Here is a 24,685-nt window from a genome sequence, read left to right on the forward strand (position 1 = left end):
ATATGCTGATTATTCCCCCGACTCATTTCGGCCGATGCCAATTTATGCACATATTTTATCCAGCTGATTGCGGAGAACATCAAGTCTCTCCTGCAGTGGAATTAACACAACGTTCTGCTCTCATCGAGACGGTCCGCTGGCAGGTGCAGACATAAAATACGGCGCTGTTCAAATGCTCACATTTGCTTTGCAAAATAAGAAAACAACTTTAATTTACATGTAAAATGCACCATATTTATTTCCATTTAGCATTTTCAAACCAAACCATAAATCTGTGTCAGTGTTCACTTTGGGCCGACGCTGAGGCTTCATCTGCTGATGAATGACGCATTGAGCCTCTCTAGTTCATAATAAGTGGAAAAAAGTAGAAGAATGTTTTTATTCTCTCTGGGGAGTGACAAAAATGAAGCATTTTGTGTGTTGTTATGAGACTGTATAAGCACGCTGTAGGTGTGTTTTTCTTTTGCTTCGTAACATCAACAAGTAATGATAGAAAAAGTAGTTTTCAGTCGATCACCTGTCATTATGCGTCCACAGGTGTTATAATGAACCAATAGTTATGGCAGGAACAGCTGCTGTAACCAATCTGGAACCTCATTTATGCGTCCACAAGACCCAGAAGGACCGAGATCTACAAACAAAACCATCATCTATGCGACGCAAGAATCACACCTCACATATGTGTTTCTGAAATATATTTTTGGTTTGACATCTATAATGCATTCAGTCCAGACACAGAGAACAGTTCCACTCCAGCAGTCTGCACCAGGGGCCGGGCCGAGCTAAAGTCTTCACCCTGCTCACCTCTTTAGCTGTGGTACATTCCCAGAAGATCAATACAAAACTATCTTACACCAAAAAAACACAATGAACTAAAATAGAAAATCTTTTTTTTAACAAGGGTGGTAGTTTACAATTATTCATTTGTGCCCTTTTTTAAAAATTATTTTTCTACAGCTTTCAAGAAACATAATCAGTAAATATCTTTCTTTGATATCTTTTATAGAAAACAATCTGTAAAAAACATTCGGCTGTCTTCCTCTGAGTTAAGCTAGAAGTGTGTTTCAAAGGAAAGGCATCTGTATTAGAAAGTCCTCCTCAGTACGCATTTCAAATCCACTGAAACCAGGAAAGACCAGCGTCTGGCAGCGTCGAGTCGTTTCCTGAGTTGACTGGAAATGAAGCGACCCCCTCACACATGCACTCGCTTCTCCAGCTTCATGCTGAGCCCACTAAAGCCAAACGGATTGGAAAGATATTTGGATTGTGATATGTACAAAAGCTGATTTGTAAGAACTAAAAACCTCTTTCCGTTTCATTCACATCAGTGCTGGTGACAGGACGTCTTCCTGGTAAGAACTGTTCCTCTTAGCTACAAATGCACGCGAAAGAAAAGAAAAATATAGAGAGGACAAAATAGAACAAGAATTACAGTGAGTACAAAAATAGCACAAAGTTAAGTGCAAACTGAAAAACACCCCGAACGTTAAGTGTAAACATTTCCAATCTGCTACAGGTTGTGAGGCTGTGCGGCTCCACAGACGAACCTCGACTGTCCTCACGTCACCTTTGTGTTCATAGAAATACGTCATGTACCGATGCAGCGCGTTGTGGAGATGAAAGTCTCATGCTAAAGTAAACTGCTGAAGTGGAGGGCAGCGGGTGCATGCTGCTGAGCGTAGATCCAGACTGAGGCACCTCAGATGGGTGAGCGTTTAGCTGCGGCTTGGAGATACGGTTAGCACACGACGTACAAAAAGATGCATAAACAGGCGACCGGCTGGCTTTAAAGGCTCGGAGTCTTTGTTCTGCCGGGTCCAGTGGGTGCAGGAGAGCTCAATAAGCTGATGTGTGAAATGCATAAATGGCACATTACAGACATGCTGTGAGACTGAAGCCATCATCGTCTGTCAGAAACACCATCATCATGAGAATACGGCATTTGTTTTCTGTTTGCAATGCACGTGAAGAAACAACCGCATCAACACAGACAGCTGCGATGGCCTGAACCATTCCTTTTTTAAGACGGGGGAATGCAGGGTTTGGCGGAGTTAGGCCAAGATGTGACTGAAGCTCAGTTTGAGCATTCAGAGGCTCAGATGTCCATGTAGTCGTCCTCTTCATCCGACTCGCTCTCCAGAGACGACTCCTGGCTGGAGGTCTCCTGAACCTCCAGCGCCGGCTGACTCAGGGTGTCCTTCTTGACTGTGGCTGCAGACTGGGACGACAGGATGACGTTCTGTGTGGGAGCAGACAGCAGGGGCCACTGTTGAGAGTTAGACGGCTGTGTGCGTGTGTGGTGGTTGTGTACATATTCAGAGGCAGAGTGCATACCTTAAGCCTTTGTTTAGTTTCCTCTGAGATGCTGCCTTTGGGGGAGAGAAGTGTGGGTGTGGGAGGTGTTACCGTGATCTCTGGTGGGAACTTGGTGACGGTGGAAGGGATGAAAAGCTTTGGCATGTTGGGCGGGACGCGGGAGCGGATTCGGCTGGGGTCTGGAAGCTTCGACTGGTCGCTGCTGGCATACTGCTGGTCTGAGAGACAGAATGAGAGAAGAGTTCTAAATATTAGAAGACATATTAACCCTCCGCTTGTCCTCATTTATGTGCACCAAAAAAATATTGTTTCCTTGTCTGCAAAATTTTTTTTTAAAAATTCAGCAAAAAATTCCCCAAATTTCTGAAAATTTGCAAAACCTTAAGCAAGAAAATTCTAATAATTCCTTAAAAGTTTCCCTTAAAAGATTTATTTTAAAAAATCCCTAAATTTGGCAAGAAAATTCTAGTAAATATTTTCAAAAAATTAGTAAAAATCTTCCAAAAAATTGTAAAAATGTCTAAAGTGATCACATATATCAGTAAAACTTCTAATATTCTCTTAAGAACATTGACATAAAAATCAACCAAAATCCAGAATTTCACTGGATTTTGGTTGATATTAAATGTGAATGTTCTTAAGAAACATTTTTAACATTTCTTTTTTTCCCACCAAGAAAAGTTCAAAGATTTCCCAAGAATCTTGAAAATGTGGACATCAGAAGCTTCACGGTGAAAATAGATCTTTTTCCCGCATTTTCAAACTTTAAAATGGGTCAATTTTGAGAGAACATGTGGGGCTTTATACTCCATGCGGTGTCTTCTCCCAAACTGCAGGGGGCAGTGTACCGCAAACACACGTCTACCTAGTCTACTCTGGTACTAAACTAGAGTAGAAGAAGTTTGCCATTGTTTACACCATAGATATATACAAACACTAGATGGCTCATGAGCGCTGTCAGCCTATGGGGAGCGACGTCGCCACATGGCAGCCATCTTGGGACAGGGCTGTTCGATCACTCATAACATTAAAGTCAATGGAGCATGGATTTTAAAATCACTGTAGATTGCTCAATTTTCAACCGATTTTAGAACAGCTTGGTTTGTTATAAACGTCAGAGATGTACTTCTTTTACTGCTTACATAAGAATAATTAAAACCATTGAATTCATATAATAATGAACACAGATATCATCTTTTTCATCATAAATGGATGTAAATGTAATTTTATTATTTAGCATTGCACTTCTTTATTACTATCAGCTTTCTAATGCACAGATAAAAACAAAGCTCAACCAAAATCAATGCACAACAAACAGAGATGTTGTCTTTTCTTTTCATGAACCTGGTGTCTACATTACCCACAATGCATTTCAGCTGCAGGCTAACTAATCCAGGCATAGATGTATACAAACAATAAGTCTAAGGTCTCAATCAAAGTCTCTTAACAAGCAAATAAATACAACCACAACCACAAAGAATGTAATTTCGCCTAAAGATTCGGTTCTCAAAAAACGTTGGTCTCAGGAAAACCTAATAATTGAAAATCAGATTGTGAGTAACACCATCTTCAATGTGAGTAGCCAGGCAGAAAAGACACACAACTATGCCGCATTTTTCAAAACGAAAAGCTGCGATTTCGGAATTGAGCCTGAATCATAGCCACGTTAATAAGGTTTGTAATAAACTAAACCGTTCGTAAATCAATCAAGAATTGAGCGAGTTGTGAGTGTTAAAGTGAGGAAATCATCCACCTTACCATTGACTACAGTACAGTGCGCCAGAGCAGTCCCCTGTCCTAAGATGGCCGCCAAGTGACGACGCCGCAGACTCCGTCTTGAGACATCTAGTGTTTGTATATATCTATGGTTTACACCATTACATTTTACCGATTAGTTGCATTTAAGCAGTTAGTTTTAATTTCACACCATGAATTAAATTTTAGGGTATCAAAAAAGAACAATGAACATTTTTAGTCCTACAATAAATGATGTATGGTGGAACGAACTTTAGCTAGAACTGAAACATGGTTCAAACATCATCCAGTTTAAATATAAATACAAACAAAACATTTTTGGAAGGTGCAGTGAAGATGAACATAATGACCACTAGTAGTATTGATCGGCAACTGATTAACTGATGTATAGCATTGAAGTTTTTGCCTAAGCTAAATTATTGGTGGTGAATTTGTTTTTCATTGAATATTTTTCATGAAACTGAGTGGAATAAATGAATGAATTTAGGGGTGAGATTAAATAAGTTTAAACTTCTTCCCACACCTTTTCAAACATGTTGAAGCTTTGCTTTCCTTTCATTCTCCTTATACAAGAAACATGTTGTATTATTTTAGTTGTGGCTCCTAAAATAACGTAATTTGTCCACACGGAGCCACACAGACCTCGTGGACACGGCAAGCATAAAACAAGCTGAAGTCTGTCGAGGTTCATTTTATATTCAGCTCCTCAGACATCCTGTTGTGACGGTTTCCTGTCTCGCTCTCACCTGGGCAAAGTTGTGTGCTGCTACATGTGGCCGTTTCCTCCTGAAACCAGCCAGCTGTTGATTCTTGCCCCTGGGACACTGAGGCGAGTTTCATCTGCTGACAAAGGTGAGACTCCTGCTGTCGGTACAGGAGTCCCTCTGAAGGCTCCTCCCGCTCCTCTGTGGACACAAACAATACAAGTTAGTTATCAAGTCAGATCCCGAAAACAATCTGCAACTTCACAGGAGCAGCGATGCAATTCTTTACAAATAACAGAAGTAGAAATTTCATTAGATCACTTCCCCAAGAAGAAAAAAGAGAATTTAGCTCTCATTTACTCAGCTACAGAACAGCTGCTGCTTCTGTCATCAACTCCAAATACAGGCTAAAAATCAATCAGATGAATCAAACCAAACTACCTCTACTGATCACATCTGACCACAGCCGTGTTTTCATGTAACTGAAATGCAAATTGGAAACAAACTTTTGAAATAAACACACACACACACAAAAAAAACACAGTAAATGTGAAGTAGGTTTGTTTCTATTCACAGCTTTGGAGTGAATAAATCAGGCTGTGTAAAAATGCTAAAGGACAAGAAAAAACTATGAAAACTCGAGAGAAAAACGGAGAGAAGACTTCAGGAATTGTTTTCAAACAGAAGAGTTGTAAATATTCTTTCATATCAGCTGGCATTTGACAGGTTTCTGTGATGAAGACGATGTAAGAAGTGGAAACAGCTGATCAGTCTTGTGAGTGAAATGTTAGTGAAAGGTGGTTCCTTCTGCCGGCTGTTTGCACAGTAACTCCTCTTCACTTTATTCTTCAAAATGTGCACAAAAACGCATCATGGAATCAGCGTCTCTCATAAGGGGTTGAATGAACACAAATGTGCTTCAGTATGAGTGCACTCTCTCATAAATGACAACACACATTTATATACACACACTCACAGTTTGGAGGTTTTTATGTTTTTTTATCCCAGGGATGTCAAACATGTGGTCCGTGGGCCAAAACCGGCCCACCAGACGGTCCAATCCGGCCCGTGGGACGACTTTATAAAGTATAAAAATCGCAGAGAAGACATTAACTGCAGATTTTAACTTTGTAAAACTATAAATCTAAAATAATTTCTAGACCATGACAAGTTGTTTTGATCATAAAGTAAAATATTAGATTGTTCTTTTGTCATTTTGTGTCTCATTTTTGTCATGTTTTGTCTTGTTTTTGTCTGACTTTTTTCAATTGTCTCAAGTTTTTGTTGCTTTGTTTCTCATCTGTCATTTTTTGTCTCATTTTTGTCGTTTGTTCATTTTTTGTTGCTTTCTAATTTTTGACTCTGTCTTGCTGCCTGTCGTTTGTCTCATGTTGTCATTTTGTGTCTAATTTTTGTAATATTTTGTGTCGTTTTTCATCTTTTTTGTCTGATTTTTGTTGTTTTGGTCATAAAGTAAAACGCTGATAAACTGAAGCATAATGTTGATGAAATTGAACTTATTTTCTTAAGAAATTTCAGGTTGTTCATGATGTTTTGTATAAACATAATTCCTTAAATATGAACATTTTCAGAACATACATTGTTGCACAAAAAACAAAGAAAAACTTTGGAGTTGTGGTTATTTGTAGGTCATTATGCTGTGATTTTACTGTCCGGCCCACTTAAGATCAAACTGGTCTGAATTTGGTCTCTGAACTGAAATGATTTGGACACCGCTGTTTTATCCCGATTCCTTCTTTGTCGATTTTTGTGGATTTGTGACATTTTGTGTGCTTATAAAGCATATTGCGGTGACATTTCTTCTACACGTCCTGCATGCTTTCTTCATCTCACTGCACATTTGTTGTGCTTCTATTGCTTAGTTTTATCGGGCAAAGAAAACAAGAACTTGTATGGGAAACAACTTTGCGTGTTGAAGTTGACTTAGCTTATATAGCAATAACAAACCCAGGGTTCTCGCCAGCGCATTTCAGCGCAACGGGCCGTTACGCTATCAGTTTAAAAGATTACGCTGGGATTAGGGCCGCTACAGTTATTTTGACAGATAACGTCATGTGTGTTTGTTTTTATCGACTGGGTGCCTATCTAGGTTAATTTATGTCTTCCCACCTCAGCCGTACTTTCCTGTCGATTGACCCGTTCCCGTCTAAAATTAAGAGTCGCTTCCAATCTCGGGGTTACAATTAGCATGTCTCGGTTGTTTCCGTGATGCCATGTATGTTGTATAGTGACCTAAATCATGAGCATTTGGAGCATCTGCGTAACGCTCATTGGCTGACATCTGGGTCGGCCGCTCGCGAGATTTAATGAAGGCTATTGCACATGCGCGTGTGCGCACAGGAGGACCTGCCGTTACGCTGTAAAAAAAAAAATCCTGGTGAGAACCCTGAAACCAGTGAATCTCAGAGCTGATGAACATGAAAAAAGGTTTACCAAGCTTGTCTTAAATAAAGCATAATTCACACATCTCCTCACTTTCTTGATGAAATGAGTTTTCCTTCGGTAATGAGATGTTCAGGCTGCACAGTAATGTGTTATTGATTGGGATTTTAAGCAAGTTTCACTGTGAAACAAATTAAAACAAACGAAGAACTGACTGTTTCTAGGTCAGTTTTTTTTTAAATGTTCATCCTTTTGACAAACAATAACTGACAAGTTACTGACATTTTCCATTTGATGCGGACTTCAAAGCCGAGCTTCAACAAGTATTTGTAATAATAACTGCATTAGAACTGACGGCAAAAACTTCGCCTGCAGCTCAGACAGACACAAATATGAAAATAAATATGATCTAATACTCTTTCAGACTTTTCTTCTAGTGTTGCCTAGGCAGCCATTACATAACACACATTGGAAGCTAACCTGTGTGAGTGTGTCTGTGTATGCAAATGTGTTTGCATGCGAGCACACAGGAAACCGTAATAGATCCACTCAAACCCACAACGAGCAGCTGCTGGCAACGGACATTTTCACTAAAGTGGATTCATTGATGTAATCGGTGAGTAACGGTGGAAAAAATACGTGCAATATCAGCGCAATGTGTCTTTAGTCGTGTTGTTGGCATAAAGCTGGCAGGTTACTGCTTGTTACAGGAGTCCAGCTGAACTTGTGTGTCAGCATAGCAGGTGTTAAAACAGACAGTGGTTGTCAAGCGCCATTGTTACTTTTAAATTAAGGACAAAACAAGACGAGTATCACAGAGATCCCCGACAGCTTGTTGATTATTCCTGAGTTAGTTGAGTTTCTAACTCCAAATTGTCTTTAAACAGATTTAGTTTAATATGTCCAAATGAAATTTAATAAAGTAAAAAAATAAATCCAAAGGAATTAATACAGTAGTTTAACATAATAATTATATCTGTACTGTATTGTTTGCCGAGAGGAGAGAGAATCTAAATATAAGAAATGTTTCAAAGTCAAAACTAAAATATGAAGTTGTTACCTGCCACGACTCCTGTCACGATGTCAGACTTTTACAAAACGATTATTGTTGCAAAAGCTAGATAGATACTTTATTAATCCCGAGGGAAATTCAAGTGTTCAGCAGCTTGCATACAACAGAAATAACAAGAAGACAAAATGTTTTAGTAACATTAAAGGTTAGTATACACTCTGAAAAACTTACTGCACAATATTATAAAAAAAACACTTCTAATTTTAAAATCTACGGAAATAGTGATTGTATCAAAAGTGAACATACAGCATTTACACATTTAGACGCACCGAAGTTTGAAGTTATTTCAAGAGATTTAAAGTGACTTTGACAGGTAGCAAGACAACAGTTGTGTTAAACTACATACAGTGCATGAGATTTTATAATCACATCGGTCCTAATGTGCCCCTGACTGAGACCCATAACAATATTATCACAACATTTGAAAATAAATGCTATTAGTTCAATTAATCTAGACGTTGACTGTGTGTTTGTCTTTTTGTCACCACACAAGTGTAAGGTAGCAAAGCTTTTGTTTTTAGTCATTTTATATGCCTTACTTGTTCTTATTTATTGTACTGTGTTTTTAATGTGTGAGGGTGCTTTCAGTGTTTGAGTGTGGTTTTTAAACTTTCAGATACAGCCGTGACAAAAGATGAATTTGGGGTTTTGTTTGGAAAAGACAAGAAAGTTATCTATTCTATACTGAAGAGAGTCTGTAACCATAACAGTGTTGTAAGCTGTTTTTATGTTAGCGACACCACAATACAATATGAACATATGTGTATTGAAAACAAGATATCAATATCTATCTATCCAAATCTCAGAATTATTGTAAAGTCCTGTATATTGCAACGCCAGCCCTACGCGGCACAAGCAGACAATAATATCAATGAATCCGTATTGACCCTTTGTCTGTTCATTAGTAAAGTGTTCCCTTATTAGCATTGTTGCTGGAGGTGATGTGAAACACAATTGTTACTTCATTATATTTTGTTTTGGACCTTTTAGTGTGAAACTCCCCCTGCGCCTGTGTGGGCTTCCTCTGGGTGCTGCAGTTTCCTCCCACACACCAAACACAATCAGGTATTAGGTTTAAACTGCCTTTAGGTGTGAATGCGAGCGTGAACAGTCCTCTGTGCTGTGACTGACTGGTGACCTGTCCTGGGTTTACACTCCTCTCACCGATTTTCATTCATGTATGTGAAAATACTTCTTTCACATGTGTGTATGTGCTCCAAATTTTCAAAAACAATGAGTAAGAGCCAAGTCATTTGGCAACAGCCACGTCTACTCGACATGTGTGGGAAAAAAATCTGGACAGCTCATCTTTGCAGGGAAAGACTAAAGGTTCTGCTTGATTTAAGGTAGATTTTCAGTTACGTCCTTATTAGATAACATTTCTTTGAGTCTTATATCTCAAAAGGAACCAACGTGTCCATGTTGTTAAGTGCAAGACATCAACATATATCCAAGAAGTAAAATTAGTTTTCAGAGACTGCAGTAAAGAAAAAAAACAAACCCTTGAGAATTAGTTGAAAATGGGCAAAAATTGAAGAGCCATCTGGATGGAATAGCTCCACTTACTGGGTACTTATCTGGCACCAAAAGAAATGAAAGCTACCTCAACAATAGGACTGTCCTCAAATGCCTATTGAAACAAAATAATAATAATGAAATCTAATAAGACAGAAACGCAAGACATCAAGAAGAGAACACTGTCAAGCACATAGTTATTCATGTGCTTGATAGATATTTTCCTTATCTCCACTTAGACTATCAGGAGAATTTATGGTGAGAACACAGGGTTAAGGAGTTGGATCTTTAGATATTAAACTTGAGATAAATTGAATATTCCTATGAGATCAGCCGTGATTATGCCAAACCCCTCCAGAAGCTCATGTAGGCAGAACGAGAGTCACAATCTGGAGGATACTGAATTCAAAAACTCTTGTTGGGGGACTGACAAAACCCAAAAGGCACAATATAACCAGGCCAGGGTCTGCTGTTATGTAACAGATCTGTGGAAGTCCACAGGCGCCCCCTGCTGGTCGCACTCACTAAAACACATTTGGATCTTGATAAACTCAGCTGCAAAGCTCCACTTAGGCAGCAGTACAAATTTAACAAATGAGCACTGAGTTTCCAAAATCATTGCAACCCCAGAGGCTGTGAAAACATTTCTAAACACGCTTGTTCATTTCATTCCAACGTCTCTAAAGAAGCATGTAGCAGCCACTGTACCTGTGTGTGGTAGGAAGGCCATGGCTGCAGCAGAGTGGCTGGCTGCTCTCCTGTGCTGTGGCTGGTCGTGGAAGCCTGAGGTCTGAGGTCTGGACAGCTTGCTCAGGGGCTCGTATGCTGCTTTGGGTTGGCCGTCCGGGTTGGAAAGCGGGTGGCAGGTGGAGTGGCTGAGGAGGACGGGCGTTGGCAGGGAGGTGGGGAAGAAGAGGTCTCGGTGCTCCTTGGTGTATTTAGGCGTGGTCGGGGCATCGCCTGCAGACTGTTGGAGACAGAGGAAGAGTCATGAGGAGGCGTCCCTGACCTCGGGGGTCGATCTGCAGCGCTAATTATCTGCCGCTCCGGTAGATTCCTGAGAACTGTACATCCTCTTCCCCTGGTGCGAGGCTCGGTGCCGGAGAATCAGAACGAGCCACAGCTGACACCACTGCACTTTTCAAACAACACACATCAGCAACTTCAGGCTCGGCTCATTCACATAAGCAGCAATGATATCCTCTACAGAGCTGCGATGTTGTCCCTCAGGAGTTCACAGCACTTGCTTGCAGGACTGTGTGTTGGGTGCTGGCGAGGAGCTCGGCTCTACAACACACTACATCTCTCTGAGCCACTTTCCTGGGTGTCCTTTTGAGGACCACTTACAAACACAAGAGCTGCACAAACAACCTGTGACAACAGCCGCCCTGCTCCCACAGCCGCTGTCATGGCAACACAGAGGAGCATGGTTAAAAGAAATGAATACACCTTCTCTAGTTTTCAATTCAAAATGGATGAAAAGTTCTATAAAAACTGGTCTTTCCAAGCCTTTCTGAACGAGTTCATACATCAGAGCCTCGGCCTTGTGTATGAACTCGAGCCAGATTTAACAAAGCTCGAGAAAAATGAATTTTATATTCATACAGAATTGTGCTGCACTGATTATGCAGGCATGGTAGACGGTAAATATGATTTCACATTTGCCACAGAGCATTTCGATGTCAGAGGTAAATTGGACAATTAAATAAACTGCCGTTTGTCAAGAATTCAAAACCCTGGAGGCGCCGCTCAGGGCCACAGCACATACCGTCAAACCGAGCAGGCTTTGACAGATGCACTATGTTAGCACAAAATTATTTGGCAATAACAGAGCTCTCACACTATTTTTCTCCGGCTGTCTGCTGGGAGTTGAAGTCAAATTGTGCTCTGAATCACAGCTGCATGTGATGAAGCTCCCCATGGGATTCACACAGCGGAGCACGGACAATTCAAACAAACAGAGCAGCTTTCCAAAACCTCAGACAGCAACAGATCCTTCAGCCCAACGTGGGGCGGCACAGCAGCTTCAAGCATGCAGCAGCTCCACGGCGAGCTTTGATGATTCATATCTCATGAATTAAACATCATCGACGACGCCAACAAGTCAGCCGGACTGTACGCATTGCAAAAACACTGTACCTGAGAAAACTGCAGCACATAGCATGTGAGCAGGACGTGGGTTCCTCAAGTGTTGCTGTGCGGTACGAGTGTCAGCCACAGAGAGGCTCAACAATGGGAAACGGTTCTTTGCAATTATCGAGATTGGGCTTTAAATCAGATTAAAGCAGCCGTAGACGAGGTGTACAGGTTTGGTCATCTTTCAAACACAATTGAAAGAGCGGCCGACAAAACATTTTAATTAAATTGCTTGCCTGACAGGGAGTAACACTCAGCTCCTTTGGGAAGCAAACACTCATATTTGTTGATAAGTAAAACCTCAACATTCTTCCATATCTGTTGAAATACAACATGTGAGACTGGAAAGCTGGTTGCTGCTAAACCATCTACACAATGTACAGATGAGGCTAAAGACCAAAGAGATTATGAGCGTACCAAACACTCATTGTGTGACGGTAAGATACACACATTCCTCCTGATAGGGCACCAAACAATACGCAGAGCTCAACACAACACAGCCGATTCTCCGGCTCAGCACTATAGGGGCAGATCTCTCTGCACTTGTGGGGGCTTGAAGGAAATGTGTGAATCTGTAAGAAGCAGGCAAGAATATTTCACGTCTTCAAGCTGAGATCTGAGCTACATACAAGTGGAACCAAATGCAAACCACGAAATGAGCTGGTGGTACAGTAATTACACATTAACAGCAGTTACATAAGACTACAGAATGAGCTTTTATGGAGAAACACCCGATCTCACCCACATCTTAGGCACACAAGAACACTAAAACACTACATGCTGGCTAATTATCATAAGAGCAAACAACTCAGCAAGACCACATGCCATGCATGCCTCACAATTACAATAGCAATGACACTTAGGATCTGAAAGTGATATGACAATTTAAGTCCGAGTTTTCAACAAGAAATGATCAGAATCAAAAGAAAATAAATATTCAAATCAAAGTCATTTTTGATTTTGATATATTTGAGGTCAGTCTGCTGCAACCCAAACTACTGCAATATATTTTTGTTTTTCAGAGCTCGCATTGATGATGAATACAATTTAGTCTGTAATTAAATTATTCAAAATATATGGTGGCATCGAGAGCAAACAGTAAGCCAACACGAAGGCTTGCACAGGTAAATGTAAAAAAATCTGATGTCCAAAGTGCCCACCGTTCCAGTAAAATACGATTTTAGTATCAGCCAGGCTTTTACACATTTCAGAAACATGTCTTGTAGCTCTGTGTCACCGTTTTGTCTACGTGAAGCGTTGCGTGAAAATTAGACAAATGAAAGAAGAGACCCATCATGAACTACGGCGACGACAGACAGAATCATGCAGAAAATAAGATACCGTGCTCGCTGAACTGGGAAAGCAGATTTATTTTGCCCACAACTACTTCTCATGAGCCTGAGGTTCAGAGAACATCACCGTGACAACAGGATGTGGGCAGACAGACCCTTGATGACTGTGTGGGTAGGAGGAGGGATGAGAGGAAGGGGGAGACACCGATACAGAATGAGGCAAAGCAACTAATGATTTGATAAGGAATATGAGGACTAGGAAAAAAAAAACAAAGCTGAGATAGCAGTAGTTTTAGCATTAGTTTAATCCATTTCATTTACTACAATTACATATATGTATTTAAATGCGACTCTGGAGAAAGATTGCTAATATTTAGCTGGCTAACATTTATATTTAGTATTTATTCCACTTTCTCTGTGTCCCATTTACTGATCTGCTGCTTCTGCCACTTTACCTTGAACAAAATGCACATTGTTTTTGCAAATAAGCAGCATGCATACCAATGCTAAGCTGGAAACGATGACAAGTTTGGCAACTACCGAGTGAGGCTGAGGGGACAACAGGCAGCATTCACACCACGCTTCGGGCTATATTTAGTACTGGCAGGCAGGAGCAGGAAAGAGTTGAAGTCTGGGAATTACCAAGTTAGTCATGAGTTTAGCACATTTTACTACAGATGCTGCATGTTTACCTCCACATAAAACACAGAATATTAATCCTTAAATTTGTTGCTGAGGAGTATAGCACACCGGGACAACACAGAAAGATGATCTTAGCTTGGCGGGTAAAGCAAAAGACTTTAATAAATGTTAAGGAGAATGTTGGACTAAAGCCCAGATGGTTGCAGCTTATTAAACATTATAAGCCATCAATAAAATAATTTCATGGAGCCATGTTTTCTTATCTTGAAATGCTAAATAAAGTCACTAAAATCCTGCCCACATCCTGCTGTCATGAATTTGTTTTGAATAACACCTTACATCATCAGTGTTTTTACTTTACACGGCAACCACATGACATGAGGGAGGAAGTATTTGGCACAGAACAGACAAACACAGAAGTACATGAATGTGTAGTTCATGTAAAGTAACATGACGGTGCTATGATACACTGGGAAGACAAAGTGTAGAGGTGAAGAGCAGAAAGATGGCAGATGAACATGCCGAGTTACAAAAACGTACCTGTCTTTGGGCAGAAGCAGCCAGCTGTATCTGGCAGAACTTCACAGCTTGGTCCAGAGCTACATCCTCGTCAACCTGGGACAAGACAACAGACAGAACAAGGACATTAGGGCCGAACAACACGCTGCATCTACAGACGCTCATATTCAAATTACCCCATGTCAGTTTTTTTTTACTTTCAAGGCAGCATCATCACCTCATGAAACACCAGACAGGGAATGTACTAATGCAAATTCAGCATACTCCTGAGGTGTCCTGTCCTGAATACATGTCATGTTAATTATGCCCTAAGCACCAATGCCATACCAACAACAAGCAAATCAAAATCTGGATCAGGGCCAGTAGGGCTTCTGGTGAGCTCCTGTACTCTGATCATTACAAGTAAAGAAAGGCCCACATTAAGGCCCAGTTCAGCTGCTGGATGTGTGGGAGTTGGCAAGCTTAGCTACTACAGCACAACACTGCACACTTAACAGCTGTGTGAACACGATTACTGCCATGTTCCCTGCAGCAGCCTGTTTGCAGCGGTTCAGGGACCCCCAAAGGGAGGGATTTTACAGCATCCTCATTCAAATTTTCAAATGATCCCAGTTGTTAAACACACCGAGTCAAGCTTCGGCACCTCACAGAGGACAGCCGTCTGCTTTCATGTCTAACTTCCTGCAAACATTCCTTGTGAAACAACACACACATTTGTCAGTGAGGACTTATCAGAATCACGAGATGTTTATTATTAGATTGAGGGAAATTTCTATGAATAAAACCATTCATATTTTGGATTTAAGTCACCTTTTGGCACTGTGTGACATCAATATCCCATAATAGAAGTTTATCTGCTAACAAGTTGGAGATGGAAAAACTTTATACAGGGCCTGGAGGAAGTCTTTCCAGATACAGAGGAACTGCTACACTGTCATTAACAGGCAGTCTTTGATAGCAATGCTCTGGCCTGTGAGACATAGAGAGCTGCTCACATGATGATGGGCAGCAGAGCCTCTTTATGGGTAACACTGATAAGCATTTATTCTTCATTTGTCAAACACTCTGATGGCAGGAAATGATTTAGTGGGTCTTCGTTTAAGCATCTGAAGAGTGAGATGAAAAAAAAAGAAAAATATCTGACTGCAATATGCAACAGCACTGACGACATAAACACGAATATGAGCAGCTGTGCACTGCAGCAGACCATAAAACCACAGAACATCTGCATCTGCAGTTTGTGCAAACAGGTGAACAATCACAGAATGCTGCTGAAAAAATGTCCAGGCATTTTAACTGCATAACTCATTTGGTGACAGGAAACATGTTGTGGCTGGTTCTGGCTACCTTCTTATATGGCTGTATCCAAGAAAACCTCCCTTGGCTGTGTCTTAAAGAGCGCAGGGGAGAAAAACAAACAAACAAACAAAAAGAACTGCTGAAGCCAGCCATGCCAACTTAACTTGCATCTACAACTTTTTTTTTTTTTTTTTTTTAATTTCACATGCAGCAGCTCTACATGCTTCTACGATAACTACAGGCTCACATGAATGACTAAAACCAGTAATACATACTACTTAGCAGACTGACATGCTAACTTTTAATAATCTTGAAATTAAAAGCATTTGTCTCTGTGATGGCTCTGCACTGCCACACATTTCCATTAGATCTACTGCCATTATTACCAATAGTTTTTGTTTGGGAAATAGTGCTGGGTTGAAAAAAATCGATTCGCCGATTTTAAATCAATTCTCATTTAAATTTCAAAAAAATCGATTCGCACGTCAAAAGATCGATTTTTATACACACATATATTTTTACATTTATTTTTTCCTGGGTGAACTTTAACCCCACTAGTAACGTGACTCGAGCAGGCGCGGTGAGAAGATACTGCGAGTTCTCTTAACAACATGGCGTCGGGCGGTAGCTGTGCAGTTAGCCAAACTCTGGATTTGAGAAGGCCAGAGTCGCTCAAAGCGGATATCTGGAATTTTTTCGGGTTTAGGAACGACGATTCGAGAAAGGAGCTTGACAAGAGCAAAACCATTTGCAAGATATGCCAGATGGAGGTAAAGTTTTACGGAACACAACCAACCTCAGGAACCACATGCAGCGACACCACCAAGACATCATGTCCAAGGCCGCCGGACCGCAACAAAAAAACTTAAGGAAGCTCTACAACTACCAGCTAGCTCTCCACGCGCTAACAAAATAACTGAGGCGATAGCGGGCTTTATTTGCAGTGCCATGGTCCCGTATTCTGTTGTTGAAAACCCGGGCTTCAGGCGGCTCATCAAGGTATGTGAACCGCACTGTTATGGTGACACGAAAACGCATGGCTGAACAAGTTATCCCAAACATGTACGACGTAGTAAAAGAAGGGGTGAAAAGCAAGCTGCAGTCAGCTGAGAGATTGGCCATTACAAGTGACACGTGGACGTCCATGACTACGGAATCTTACATGAGTGTGACAGCACACTACATCGATGAGGATTGGAGCCTCATCTCAAACGCGCTACAGACTCGAAATAATCGATTCTGAATCTCAAGAATTGGAATCGAATCGATTCTTGAAATTTGAATCGATACCCAGCCCTATTGGGAAAACAATCTGGTTGACTCAGATGCTAGAAAACAATTCAGTCCTTGAATCAAAGTGCAATCTCAGTTTTATTTATAAATTGCAGGAACGCACTGATGAATTTGATGAGTTTAATCAAAAACAATAAAGCTAAAATGATTAATCCACTACAGCTCCTCACCTGCTTGAAATGGAATAGAAAAAAAAAAAAGCTCAGCTCATCTTAAAAATAACCAGCAAAGGCTACATTTAGAGGAAGCACTGTTTCAGGAGTAACACCAAAAAGATCAGTCACAGAAGTTAAATTTGGCTTTCTGAGAGTAAAAACAAAACCACACATTGAGCTGAACTCGTCGCAGTGCTTGAAAACTGAAAGAGGGAAAGTCCCTATTCTACACAGGGCGTTGCGTTACTAATTCAGTTAGCAGAGGGGTTTCCCAAGCCCAAATATTTTAGGAGGGCTTTTATCAAGCATGCATGACTTAGCAAAATGAAGGGGGGAAAAAAAAATCCTAGCAGTGTGTATAAAGTTATCTGTGTGTGCACATTAGAGGGATCTGGTGTGGTGCATCTAGAAGAGGTTTACCTGTTTGATGAGCATGTAAGTCTCTGACATGATCTTCTCAATGCGTCCCAGGTCATAGGTCATGACTTTCTGGCCCTGCTGCCACACTCTGTATGCATCGAGCAGTAGGGTTTTTCCAGACTCCACATCCTCTAGAAGTTTCCTCTTCCTGTTTGGCTTTCGTAGTAAGCCCTGATCAGTGCCGCTGGCTGCCACGGTGACCTTGGGTGCTGAGGCTTGAAGCTGCTGCTGTCTGGAACTGATACTTAGCTCCTCTAGAGAAAGCTCTGGTGTCCGGCTGCTGTCTGTGACTTTCTGTTGGGGCTCCATACCAATCAGGGAGGTCTCAGCCTCTGTTTGGTTGCCCTGAGAATCTGTTGTATTAGAGGGCTTTCTCCAGTGGGCAGACTCCAGTTCCATGGGTTCCTCTGGCCCTGATTTGTTCCCCTCATTCCCAGTAGTCTCCACCTTCCCAGGGCAGCTCTCCTGAACCTTAATCACTTTATCTGTGGATGGCAGTGGTGGGGTGAGTTGTGCCTGAGAGGCTTCCCTGGGCCCTGTTTCGGCGGCACAGGCTCCCTCTGTGAGCCCGGGCTTCTTAGGCACTCCATGCTTGCTGTCCTCTGAACTGGGCCTGTTGGATGTGTCCGTTGTGGTCATTTCCCCCATGGAGGTCGCAGGAGCTTTGTGAAGCTGCTCAGACACCTGAAAGAGAACAGAACCTGTCAAAACACGCAGTGGGTGCATGCCAGACACGTAAAACACTGAGTGGCTATCAGCTGTTAGTGTTGGTTTGTGCCTCCTTACCCCTGTGAGACTGTTCAGATTGTCCTCCAGGACTTTTACAGTTAGGAAAAATGCTCTCTTGGCCAAAACCTGGCGATCAACATCCCGCAAATACTTCCTTCATGGAAGAAGAGGCGAGATGTTATGAAACAAATACATAATACATAACAGTAAGAGTAGCATCATACAGTCAGTCCTTACTTTCCCTGATCAGGGGTTCTCTGCAGCATGAAAGAGACTTTCAGCAGAGTATCGTGATCCTTAAGCTGAGACAGCACCTCCAGTAAGAGGACAATGGATCGGTTCATATGAGATGCAAAACTTCCTGGGCGATCAATCTCATCTACTGGAATACGCCAGATGCCCTGGAGGGACAAGGACAACCAAAAACAGTGGAATCAAGACTTTAGATTTATTCTGCTCCAAACATTATTAATCTTCTGTTGCTATTATTACTATCAATCCTGTCATCAATATTACCATAAGTAACAGCAGCAGTTATATCGTTCAAAAAAGGAGGAGGTACCTACATGTAACTGGTCAACATCACAACAGGCTAATTTGTGACATTCTGAAAGTTTATGTCTCTCTGACTGCTCTCTGCTGCTACTCTAGGTTTTCAAATGCCTGTGGAGTCTATGGCACATGGAAACAATTAACAGGGAGACATGGAAAAACTGAAAGGAAAGAAAGTAGAGGAATTAATGTGAGTGAAACACACGGCATTCAAAGAAGAAAGCCCTAATGAGGAGATGGAAAGGCTGCAGGACGAGCTGGCCATGTAGGAGGTGGGAAGGAGGGGGAGCTTTCTCTCTGGGTACACATGACAGGCAGCCTCATTAGTGTTCAGTTCTGTCCAAACCATGTAACAGACCTGCAGACTAGCTGCCAACAAACACTGCCCTCCGTGCAGAAAGCGTGATGAGGTGTTTTTTTGATGGTGGAGTCCACCTTTTCAGTGAGCACATGTCCTCTCAGCAGGTAAACCGAGGCGAGGTTCTGCACTCCGAAGCTACTGATGCGAGCGCAGATGGTGGCCTAGGCGGCACACAGTCATAAAGCACACGGCACAGAGTACAGCCATGGACTCAGAAAATGTGTGCGAGACTAAACAAAGATGACCATATCAGGGTGGAACAAAACAAATGAGATGGCTCTATCAGCTGCTGGAGGCACACTGAGGGCGGTGCTCCTCCTGACAGATAGCTCAAGATCGTCAGATGACATTTTCAGAGCCACTGGAGAGGAACAAAGCAGGCAAAACAAACCTATCAAAACAAAGCAAATTCCGAAGGATGGAGTTACAGCCTCCTAACTGAGAGAGTCTCATTGTTCATGTAAAATGAAAATTAGAAACTCATCTAAGACAACATATGTTGTGTTTTAAAGTTTTCCTTCCTTTAAATCAAGCATGCAATTTCTGTAATTACTCATACAGGTTGCTAAATGTCTGGTCATAAACAGGTGTTTACATTGCCCTTATGAATGGTTTCAGTAGTGCCAATAAGGATTAGATTTAAATCAAAGGAATGAACCCAGCTCAGATCCAGTGGCTGACAAAAAAAAAAAAAAAAAAAATCTGAACAAGAATAGGGCTCCGATGCTTGGGTGGAAATGAGAAGATTTACTATTATATGATGCAATCAGGAAGGGCTTGGGAAGGTTTTAACCTTTCAATGCACAGATTACGAAAAGCCTCCAACAGGAGCAGGACAAGTATGATGAGGGGGTGGGGTCTGCTCACTTAGAAAAACATCTCTAATGGAGGAGAGTTGTTCTTCATCAGAGAACCATCCAACCACAGTAAATCTGTTTAGGGAAGCAGAGCCATGGCTTTACACAGATTACGCTGTAGCACAACAGCTAAAGCAGATTTGTAAGACTTTAACTGCAATAATTTTAAGCATCTTTTTTCCCCCCTTTTTTGTGACAGAAAATATGACCACTGCTTGATATCTGAAGCTTTGGCACAGTTGTGGTCAACACGTGAAGCAAGAACCAGACACTGAGATGCAAAGAAAACAAGGACTGATAAAAGGAAAATACAGTGAGTATTCTTCAGTGCAAAGGAATCTGATCGTCTTCAAACTATTCTTTACATTCAAACCAGTTTCTTGGATTACTTGTAGAGGATAAGGAGAACAAATAGACAGGGGGCATGCAAGTTCATAAAGCCAGTATTACAAGTATTACAAACAGCAGCAGAAAAAGGTGAAGAGGCTGAACAACAGGGGGTTCCCTGTGTGAAAACCAAAACAAAATGTTGGCTGCTGCTGAACAACATTTGGAAGAAAATCCTTGACGTGTTGTCATACCTACTTCTACTCATGCCGTAACATGCCGTCAATGACAGGAAACAGGAAACAACAGGAAAGTTGCACAAACTGCTGGTTGCTACAAAACACATTAAAACTCACTACTGCTTCTTACGGTAACTACAATTTCACCATATCCGATTACCTACTTGTGTTATGAGCATTTGGCAGGTGGCTGGTGCAGTTTACATCTTCCTACATTCTTCTCTACTTTAGCGTTCCTACATGCAGAAATCTAACAAAACTAGACTCTCTGGAGGAGTACTTAAATATGGATATTCTTACAGATTTGTTTCTACAGGAGTACCACAGACTAAAATAGACCACTAAGTACAGCTCTTACAAACATAAATTAGCGTTGATTTCATAAAAGTCCAAAGGAACTAGAGAAATCCACTCACCATCACCAAAGAAAGCTACTCCACGGCGCCTGTGCTAGTATTCTTTTGGACAGTTTCCTGCTGGCGGTAGCAGCACCAGCAGCACCTCCACCCTGAAAGAGGCTCACGCTCAGAGAGCAAGGGGTGTGCTGCATTTGGGTGCTAGGGCAGTGAGAGCTGCAGGAGAGGAAAAGAGGGAAGCACAGCTGCACATGGCAGAACGGGAATAGAAAAAGAGAATGGCAGCTGCCTTGGCAAGAGGAGAAACAGCGCTGGAGTCAGGGCCTATAAGCTCAGTATGCCACTGACAGACAAGCTGACTCGTTCCTCTCCTGATTTCAAACCCTGCCATCTCAAAACAAAAACACCCACGCACTCCATCTCCGCTCTCCCCTGACCCCAGCTTGCTTGAGTTCTTCCCCCCTCCTCTCCTCACGTCTCTCTCACTATACACAGCGCCCAGCCAATCCTCGCAGGCCTTTGCCAGCCAATCGGGGGCCGGTGGAGAAACTCCCGCCCATTAGTGCACACCCACACAATACACACACAAACAGAGGAGTGAGAGAGAGTAATGAGGAAACAGAACGAGTGCAACAGAGAGAGGAGATGAGTAGAGCGAAAAAGAGCCAGGGGGAGGGGTAGAGCGTGATCACCCTGAAGACGGAGCAACAGGAAAAGAACAAGAGAACATAAACTGGCTGAAAAATGAATTCGGTGCTACCTCATCAGTATGATGCGATGTATCAGGAGGATGACAGACCAATAGTGAAAAAGAACCACAAAACATAAGGTAAAAGACTCAAGGCTTGTATAAGGGAAGCCTCCATTTGCCACAAAAAACACAGGGTGAAGAACAGTGCAGCTTGAAAGACTGTATTGCATACACACACATTTCCTCAGTCAGCCAGCAGCACTGTCAAGAGCCTCACCTCCTTCTTTTCCTCTCTTTCAACTCTGGTCGTGTCTCTCCAGCTGGCCACCAAAAACATACTAAACAAACACACCTTGTTTTTCCCGCTTCCTGTTGAGTGTGAGGAAAAAAAACTGCTGAAAAATTTGAAGCTCAACCAGTTGCAAAGTGGAAGAAGGCAATGGAAAACGTACTGGCAGCCACAGTTTAACCCAACAAGCAAATCCAAATATCAACTTCTACAACATGTATTCATTGGACCAATACTCCTCCTCGAAGAAAAAAACAAGGTTCTCCTGAGTGAGGCTCCACCTACAGCATACTGCACAGCTGAACACACAAATGTTTGAGTCATACATCAAACCAGGGCAAGTAATACAAGTGTAACTGTTCCCCAGAAGACTATGTTAACCTAATATAACAAGACAATGAGGCCAACCTATAAGAAAAGTTACATGCGAGCAGTTCAATCAAACACGAGTGCTCATTCTGAAAGGACAGTCCAAGTTCACAACATGTTCTCTGATGAGTAACGAGACCAGAGTAGATTTGCCTGAAATGCAGCAACAATGACATCCATTTTCTTTGGCACTTCGTAGAGAGTGAACGTGCGAGTGGGTGGAAGAATATGTAAGCAAGATGTGTGTGGTGGTGTGTCGAAGAGAGGAGGAGGAGGTAACACCATGCCTGAGCGAACACGCAGGGACTCCTCACGACTACTCAACAGTCTTCAGCTGCTAGAGGCCCTGCTATAACAGCACCATTATACCTAGTGTCATTAGATTCAGCCTTGATATTCTGCTACAAGGACCGGGAACCGTATTACAATAATTCCACCAAAATAACTCGAATGTAATGATGACATAACTACAACACAAGGTGATGCTGCACTTTCCAGCAGTTTCCAAGGTCCATGTTGCACACATAGTTACAGCTGACAATATGTGCCTAAATTTTTTCAACAAGATGATACATACTGAAGTATTTTTAGTTTTACTACAGGCAGCTGAAACAAAGTAGCAAGCAGAGCAGCAAAGTCTGAGCCTTCCAGAGTCCATGTACACGGGATTACAAAACATACATGACATCATTTAAACGTCTGTCTTAGAGTTCAGAGCCCAGATGACTACAGTCAAAGGAGGAAACACTTCGGCCTCAGTATCACAGCATGAAGTATCACAATACAGATGTCTGAGTATCAATAATGTATCACTATACGGCAGACTGTACAGAGCCTTGGCAAAATGCAATATTAATTATGTGCCAAACATCTGTGGCTCTGAAAATAACAACCTAGACTTAATCTATTGTGCATGATCTTCATTTTAATTTATTATTAACTCATTAACTATAGTAAGGTTATTACTGGTGTAAAAGTGAACTGGTCTTCCTAGAAATCATGCACAACCTCATCTGGATCATTTCTTTACAGCAGTATGTAGGTTACTTTATGCAGGCCCCAGTTAATGTAACCTCCGCCAAAGCAAAAGGAAAAGTAGGGCATCATGACCTACATTAGGGGACTTAGTATTCACAAACAGGCTCAATGAGGTGCATGCTCAGCTGAGAGTCAAGTCTCTTTGTCACCTAGGTGCCATATATCGTGCCACATGCTTGATGCGATCAACGTTCTGTGTCAGACAGTGGCAGCTCTCATGCTCTCGTGTGATCATTCTGTCACTGAAGAGATCACTTGAACACGTACAAGATAAATATGAAACACTGACAGCCAGCGATTAGTCAAACTCACATCCAGCTGTTGGATGTCAGCTGAGACTGACTTGCCTAAAGGTAAAGGTTAAAGAAGCTGACATGAAGGCTCCTGGTTCAAATTCATTTCAAACTGGAAAAAACTAAACAATGCTTTCCAAGCCATCTACAGCTAAAAAAAAAAAAATACTTGAAAAGGGCTCTCATAAAGCAAGCAATATGAACGGTTCAAATAAGGGAACGTGGAGGGTTCCAGAAAATGTAATAACTGCCCTGAACTCGTAGACTCCAGGCAATCAGGTTCATATTTAGAACGGTTTACATTGTCCTATGGTAGAGACGGAGGGCTTGGTTCAAGCTGAACAGTAAAGCTCCAACAGTTGGTATGCCAGTGTGGCAGGTTTGCCTCCAGAAGGGGCTCTGCGAGAACCTAGTGGGAGCCAGAGCGCTGCGGAGCTCTCCACCAGCTCAAACCTGGCCCACATCACTTCTACAGTCTGTTACCAGAAACTTTCCGCAGTCAGCATTTGTCTCGACAGTCCACAGAATCACCTATATCCTAAATAATGTGCACTGCCAAAACATGACTGACAACTGAATGATATAAGATGCTGACTCGATGTGACATTCTCGCCTGACATGCTCTGTAACAAGACTGAGAACATTCAGGTTTTGACAAATCTTACAAGGAACAAATCAAAAAGTAATGCAATTTCTGCACACAATGAAAAGACATAATATCTGCCTCTAGTGAAAGGAGGTAAATAAGCTGACACACAGAACAGACGACGGATTCAGACAGTAATCGCCTTCACTGGAATCCAACAGAGGCCTCATAATTCAGAGAGGGAGACAATTCAACAATCTCCTACTGTGTGATTCCAATTATAGTAGCACTTGAATCTAGTGATCCATATATGGGCTTATTTTTGTACATCCAATTGAATCATCTGAATAATATGCGTGAAGATGGTAAACCTAATGGTAGTATGCCTATCACTCTCAAATCATTAGTCCCCAATGTCAGGACATGCTTCAGTGCCTCAGAGGTTCTTCCTCTGGGAGTCTGCATTAGTTGTTGCCA

General features: G+C 41.8%; 1 protein-coding gene across 1 annotated transcript in view; it reads right to left on the minus strand.

Annotated features, from left to right (window-relative positions):
- Window positions 1-220: 220 nt before the first annotated feature.
- The window catches only part of cabin1 (calcineurin binding protein 1), a 42,483-nt gene continuing 18,018 nt past the window's right edge, over window positions 221-24,685 (minus strand). Inside the window, 8 exon segments of the mRNA XM_051950443.1 lie at window positions 221-2,239; window positions 2,335-2,534; window positions 4,818-4,976; window positions 10,474-10,732; window positions 14,376-14,450; window positions 17,522-18,205; window positions 18,308-18,404; window positions 18,488-18,651. Coding sequence (XP_051806403.1) covers window positions 2,096-2,239; window positions 2,335-2,534; window positions 4,818-4,976; window positions 10,474-10,732; window positions 14,376-14,450; window positions 17,522-18,205; window positions 18,308-18,404; window positions 18,488-18,651 — 1,782 coding nt within the window. The 3' untranslated portion in view covers window positions 221-2,095.

The sequence above is a fragment of the Acanthochromis polyacanthus genome, chromosome 7 (assembly GCF_021347895.1).
Source record: "Acanthochromis polyacanthus isolate Apoly-LR-REF ecotype Palm Island chromosome 7, KAUST_Apoly_ChrSc, whole genome shotgun sequence".
NCBI lineage: Eukaryota > Metazoa > Chordata > Actinopteri > Pomacentridae > Acanthochromis > Acanthochromis polyacanthus.